General features: G+C 38.5%; 1 protein-coding gene across 1 annotated transcript; it reads right to left on the reverse strand.

Moving 5' to 3' along the window:
• Window positions 1–543: 543 nt before the first annotated feature.
• On the reverse strand, window positions 544–5,421 carry tegt (testis enhanced gene transcript (BAX inhibitor 1)). The gene is made up of 10 exons (XM_020104260.2): window positions 5,246–5,421; window positions 3,902–3,974; window positions 3,685–3,793; window positions 3,282–3,402; window positions 2,921–2,969; window positions 2,743–2,840; window positions 2,476–2,555; window positions 2,292–2,392; window positions 1,832–1,907; window positions 544–1,516 (listed from the first exon to the last, which is right to left on the reverse strand). The coding sequence occupies exons 1-10, from the start codon at window positions 5,358–5,360 to the stop codon at window positions 1,493–1,495; spliced, it is 846 nt and encodes a 281-aa protein (XP_019959819.1). The 5' UTR covers window positions 5,361–5,421; the 3' UTR covers window positions 544–1,492.
• Between the last annotated feature and the right edge of the window lie 1,868 nt (window positions 5,422–7,289).

Below are 7,289 nucleotides of genomic sequence, written 5' to 3' on the forward strand. Positions count from 1 at the left end.
GTCTTTGTCGTTTTTTTTTTACCTCTAACGAGGAGGTCGTGTTTGTCAGCAGCTTTACACACAAACCTCTGGAGCAGATTCTAACTGGGGGGGGGCGGGGATCGAACCACCGACTTGTTGCTCTCCACTCTCTCTGGATACTTTCACTCCACTTCATTTGACAGATGTAGTTACTCACAGTTACACATTGACAATGAAAGGGAACCGTCACAATAACATAAAAATATAAGGATGATAATCTTTCACTTTTAAAGCTCCAAGTAAATTTAGCTCCTAATAAATTAAAATAAAATTTTTACGGCTGCTGCTCGTGATTGTTTCCATCATCAGTTAACTCAGTCTCTGTTTTCTCTTGGTTAGAAACATACAGGACAAAGAAAATGAGTTAATCTGAATATCTGTGACATTTACTGACAGATAATTGAGTTTTCTCACAGTTAATTAATTCCCTGATGGCGACTGAGTATTTTTAAAGATATCACTTGTACTAAATGATTTGACATCTTCCTTCACCGAGTCATAAAGAAGCAGGGACGCCTTCTCTTTCTTTACATACGTTCAACACATTTATTAGAGCAAATGTATCAAAGTATTAGTTTCAATTTTACATCAATAAAATAAATTCTTCACAGTATACACTTCCCCAAAAACAAATTTACCGATGCCAAACTGTAAGATTAGTGTCATTTGGCAAACTAACTTCTGGACAACAGATATTTGGAGAAATTTACAGGGGGAGCGGTTTAGAACAAGTCGCCTGTCTTTGCTTAAAATAAAAATTTTTCAACAGATGGCATCGGCTCGTCCTCCTCCAGCAGCCGGGAAACAAAGACCACGCTGCAGGCGAGAGAGTAAATCAGTCCGAGGGTCTGTCGTGTTGACGTTATCAGGCTTCGCTCTTTCTCGAAACGTTTTTCACAAAACTCAATTAATGAGGGGGAAAAAAAACAAAAAACAATAGAGCAGGAACTCTGAGAAACGGGATCTGTTGTCTGAATCGTGGGACACTTTATCTCGTGACACGTCACTAGAGAAGCCTGAGGGAAACTATAAATAAGCAAATCAACGAGAAAACAAAAATACATAAGATGGAATTAAACAACGATCACTTTTAGAAGCTCACGAGCCACTAACAGGAGCCTATCGTTAACTTATGGCACTAAAGAACAGTAATATAAAAATCCTCAATGAGCACTGCCTTCATAGAGCAACGACTCCCTCTACAGGCCAAGCAAGATCACTGCAGCTTTAGTCTACTCTCCGTTTACAGCCAAAATGGAATTAGCATTAGTGCGCCACAAACTTACATTCAACCCTTCTTGTAAGTTTTCAAAATAAATCGAAGAAATCTCAATAACATAAGACCACAGAGGAGTTAATTCAAGAAATGAAGACAGAAAGAAAGAAAGTGAAAAGCACCAAGTGCGCCGCAAATTGTGCCTTTACTGATTTTTTTTTTTCATACTGTAAATTCCAGCTTCTCACACGTTGTTTACTTCTTTTCCTTCTTCTTGTCCTGGAGGAAAAACACAGAATAAAAAAAACATTTGTCACAGAAAGTTAAAGATCTTATTCTCACATTACTCTGATTTAGTTCTAGAAAACTTTTAAATATCATATAACACCTCTGCTGCTTCAAGAGTATTGTTCACATACAACGACGGTTCGATCTTTTATTCTTTTAAGTATAAACCAGCGATGTGTAGCAGCAGCGACTGAGTATTCAACATACGTGAGAGCCTGAACCACGCGTTTATTTTATTCTGAATTTACTGATAAAAAGAAAAACATGGGGAAGGAGCTGATTTACTCTTCACGTTTAAAAATGTACCTTATCGTTCAAAGCGAGGATGACCATAAGTTTCCTGAAGATGGTGATGAAATCCAGGAACAGATCCACACTGTGCCTGGAAAGAAAAGATAGGAAGTCTGTTTCAGAATCAGATTGTAACTGGAATCATTCAGTGTCTATTAAACAGAGATCTAGATCTAAGAGCTGCGACTCCAGTGTTTAGCGTTAAGTATCTAGACTGGGGCTACCCACTAGTTTTTCATTTGTCTCGCCACAGTTTCATAATGAACCAAACATTTTACCACTTCTCAAATCAGAGGACAAGTCTAACTTTGTGAGTGCAGCGTTATTTCCTGCATGTTGAGCTGCCGCTGTGGTTCATAATGTTTTTACGTCCTCGCAGACAAACAGCTGCAGGTGTGGCATCGATAACTTTCACTCTTAAATCTGTGCACCTGTAACTTGGATTCTGTTTTGTTGATAAAATGTAAATCCTCACCAGACGTAGTCCTTGTCTCCGTTCTCTGCTTTCTCGATGATGAGCTGAGTGTCAAACAGGACGAAGCCGCACATGATGAGCAGCCCCAGGTACATGTGAGCCTGTCACAGAGCAAAACACAAATGAGTGACACGTCCACCGTGACACACGACCTGTCAAAGCTTCAGCGAGACGATGGAACAACCTTGAACAGCATCACAGATCCAAAGAACATGTTCATCATGGACATCAGGAACAGGATGGAGAGACCAGACATCAGGGTGCCTGACGGGAAAGACCAGTTCATACAAACACATAAAGAAGAGAGGAAATCCAACAAAAGGGCTCGGCTACACAAACGAGATATGTATCGCTAATATAAAATATAATTTCTCCGATGAAAAAAAAAAGTGTAAAGTTGGAAAATAAAACATAAAAAGTTTGAGGTCACAACATTGACAAGGTGATTTACCTCCGAGGAACAGGTAGCTCCTGCGCTTGGCGTAGAGGGCGCTGAGGGTGAAGCAGACGAAGATCACAGAGGTCCCGAGGAAAGCCGTCACAATGATGCTGAGGAGAAACAAACACATATCATGAACACGTGTACACGACCTCAACACGTCACACGTGCGCTGAGTAACTTCACAAACCTCGGGTTGATGGCGATGACAAAGTCCAGTGTGGGGCCGAGACCGACACCTGGAGACAAAGGAAGACAAACACTGCTGTAAGACCGATTCATCGTTTGTGAACGGGGGGGAATCTCAACGACCTTTACATCTTTATACTTTTGATATTTGTACATTTGTATCTTTCTCTTTTTGTAAAGTTTTCTCTAAATCCCAGGGGTTGCCATGGTAATATCATTGTGTTGTTGTCTGTAGCAGCATAAGGACAATAAAGAATCTTGGGGTTAAGCAAAGTGAAATAATTTAACTGATTAATCAATAATCAAAATTCTGTCGATCAATTAAGTGAATAGTTGCTCCACCCACAGCGTCATCGGTTTACCTGTGAGGAAGGCGAATCCTGCGAGGATGGCCAGTCTCTTCTTCTCCGTCTCAGAGTTGTGTGGTGTCATGGCCAACCAGAACATCATCCCCAGGGAGCCGAGCACCGACAGCATGCCGCCCTGACAACAAGCACACACACACACGGTGAACATGAGAGCAGCAACACCGAGGCTGCACAATGAATCGACACATGTTTCAAAGATCCTGTCACAACTGTTCTTTAATTAAAAAATGCAAAGCATCAGGATCAAGATATTAAAACTGAAATGTCCTGCAGGATGAATCCACAAGGACTGGGTTTACTGTGAGCAGTGGAGCTAATCATTTCAGTGAAACAAGCTAGTAAAACTAGTACTGATGATAAGGAACAACCTGTTGCAGTACACGCTGTATCTTGTTACCTGAAAGAGGCGTGTGACGACGTGGACGTAGGAGCCAGCGGCGGCAACAAACATACAAACTGCCAAACTGGAGTACACATTCTTCAAGTGCACCTGAGTGGAGTGAGATCTGCAGAAAGAGATAACAACGAACTGAGCATGAGACACTGAAACTCCAAAGCAGATCTAGTACACACAGGAAATACATCGTATAACAGTCGACTGCGTGCTTACGTACATCTGGGAGAACTTGAAGAGGGAGTCAAAGTTGATGTTGCGGTCAAACACGTTCATGATGGCACCAGGAGGATCTGCAGAGAGTTTTTATTCACTTCATGTTGTTTCTGATACAAAACCCAGCATCAGTTCTCCCATGTGACACAGTTACACATTCAACTACTAAACAATGACTGGTCACATGACGTCGTAGATCATCGACTAATCTGAATGTTTACAGATCAGGACAACAGAGTCTGGATGCACTTTATATTCATTCGTCACAGAAGCTGTGTAAAGTAAAACACTTGTGATGGAGTAAAGAATAGAGAAATCTGGTTCAAACAGAGATGAGTATTTCACACATGACGGAATGAAATTGCACAAATTGAATAAATAGATGAAATGAAAGCAGACGTGAGAATCGTGACACACATTGGATGAAACTGAAAGTACTGATAAAAGATGAATAGAACAGTTTTGTATATTGTGACGTACTTCAACACATTGTACTCATAAACTAATATTACTGTACTTTTACACGGGTCCTCATCAATTAATGAAGATTCACTTTACAGTTCCTCACAGCAAACACATCCAGATAACTAGTTAACTTATTAACGCTGTGGTTTCCTGTGTAAAACTGATTTAAAGTAAAAGAATAGTGATATTATAATAAAGTCATATGGTGCAAACAGACATTTGGATGATGCTGACACAAACTGACAGTAGATGAATGTAACAGTAGAACTCGTGTTCGTGTACTTTTGCTAAGTAAAGCGAGAGTTTATCTACATTTCCTTATTTTGACTTGTCACTTCCTCTGTGAACTTCACTTCACTGACTTCACACAATAACACGTCCAGACATTAGTGAGTCTCCTCTCGACTCTTCTCGTGTCGGTGCTTCGTGTCGGTGCTGCGTGTTGCTGAGCAAAGTGCGCACTTTGTGAAACATTAGCCGACTTACGTAACAGGTTATCTCGCTAACTATCGGGCCGCTGGGACCGTAAAACCAGCACTGAAACACGACTAGCGAGCTAACTAGCTTCTGCTAACACGCTGTGGTTTGCTGTCGGCGCTGGGTCTGTTTAGCAGCTGGAGTGAATCCACGTCAGGTCGAGTCGTGAACTAACGACAAGTTCACTCACGGGCCTCGACACGAGATTTAAAAAAACAAAAAAACAAAAACTGGGGTTTGACGCATCGGAATATCGCGTTAGCAGCTACAGTGGCTAACCAGCTAGCGTCAAACAAGCTAGCTGGCTAACGTCTGTCAACACAATTCGACGCGTGTTCGGTTCCGCGGAGGACACACGTCGGTCCTCCGGAGACGACCGGCCACGAACGGTCCCGGCGGAGTTTACCTGAGGCTTCGGGTCGGTTTGTCGGTTCTGCGGAGTTTGTCCGTCTGTTCTGTTTTGATGAAGAACGAAGATCTACGTGTCCGTCAGATCCGCAGCGGCCTTCTGATGTCACCATGGAAACGCCCAGGAAGTGACGACGGCGGCGGCGACCGGTCACACGTTCGATGTGACAACAAGAAGAAGATGAAAATAAAATGTCCTGAAAAGGATTTTAATGATCTGTGCACATGATATAAATAGAAGATGTCATCACATGTGGCTGGACCACAACAAACACAATCAATGAAGTGTGCACAACAATTCTCACACTGTGTTTTACTGTCTATTCCATTCATACTCTAATATAGTTTTTATATTTCCTCACGTTTAAATATTATTATTACTCTAAAGTATTTGCATGTTACCTATATTGCAGATTTCCCCATTTGTGGGACTAATTATCTTCTTTCTTTTTTTTAAATAAAGAAATGTTTTCATACTCTCACATGTTTTTAATGTTACATAAAGATTAATCTAGAAATGTTAGTTCTTCTTAATCCATAATCAATTTTACAAAAACATACTACTACACATTGTAAGAGTGAAAAAGAAGCAGGAAGAAGAAACATCTTAAATAACCTGCCCCTCTCATATTATAATTTATAATTTATTCTCTATAATTATATATTATATACTATATTCTTTATAGTGTTATTCTGTATAGCGTTATTATTCTTTGTACTTTATTCTGTATAATGTTATTCTTGAAAATATTATTGTTCACAATTTATTCTGTATTATAATCTATTATTCATACTCTATTATTTATCATGTATTCTATATAGTGTTATCATTTATAAATTATAAATTCTTCTTCACGGTGTCATTCTCTGTCGTTGATGTTAGGAGCAGGAGACACTTCCTGGTGTCACTCAGTAATGTCTCCGGTTAAACCTAAAATGGCGGACCGTAAAATTCAGCTGCACCATGATGACGTAGTGCAGAAAAAAAACTGTTTTCTTTCATCTTAGTTATTTTAACAAACAAATTTATTTAAATCTTTACTTATTACATCATACATGTTATAAATCTCTACATGTTACATCATACATGTTAGAAAAATCAAACTGAAGAAAGTTACAGTGATGGAAAGAAACTCAAGAAGCAAGTACATGTTGGTATTTGTATTTCAGTTTAATTCCACTTTATACTTAAGATTAAGAGATAAACATGCAGTACTATTTATACTGACAGCTATATTTTATCGAGTGTTCAGAGAATCACCTGCTTCATTCTAACATGTGACGAAACATGCAATTTACATGTTTCACACATGTTGCATGTGATTGCATCATGTGTCATTTCTCCTTTATTCTCAAGTGAAACATTTTAACTGTGGTGGAATAAACATTTAGATTCTTTATGGAAGTAAAACATTGTGAATAACTGTGAATAAAATGTTATTATTATGTTTTCATTGAGAAACTTTTTCTCCAAATAACTTCTGTCTTTTAAAATAAAATATATTTGATGTGGTACTGAAATACTTATCATCATGAACGAACATCATTTAAATAATATGTATAATTTATAAAAAAGTAATACTTTAAAGCAGTAATAAAATCCTTTCATAGCTTATAACACGTGTGTTTCACAGCAATCATCGAATCTGCCGAACAAGTATTTGTACTCTTGATACTTTTGAGTACATTTTACTGACCATACTTTTGTAATACTTTGAATCTAAAAGTTCTGTTGTAGTACTTATATTTATCAAAAGTAATCATCATGCTATATGGCTTATATTAAAAGTATAAATACGATTAAACATCAAATATTTTATACATGAGCACAGTGACAGTCCACTTCTGTAGACTGTTAAAATATATTTAAAAATGGCTGCAAGTTTGTAAATTCTCAAGAAATTGATTATTAAAATGAAAATGTATTTTTTTATATTTGAATTATGGCCTGAGATGTGAGCAGAACATTCAGCAAAAGCCTGTTGTTTGTTTGTTGACGAAGCAGTCGTATGTGTCGCATTAGAAAATCACACACAAAACAG

This window comes from Paralichthys olivaceus, chromosome 6 (genome assembly GCF_024713975.1).
Source record: "Paralichthys olivaceus isolate ysfri-2021 chromosome 6, ASM2471397v2, whole genome shotgun sequence".
NCBI lineage: Eukaryota > Metazoa > Chordata > Actinopteri > Pleuronectiformes > Paralichthyidae > Paralichthys > Paralichthys olivaceus.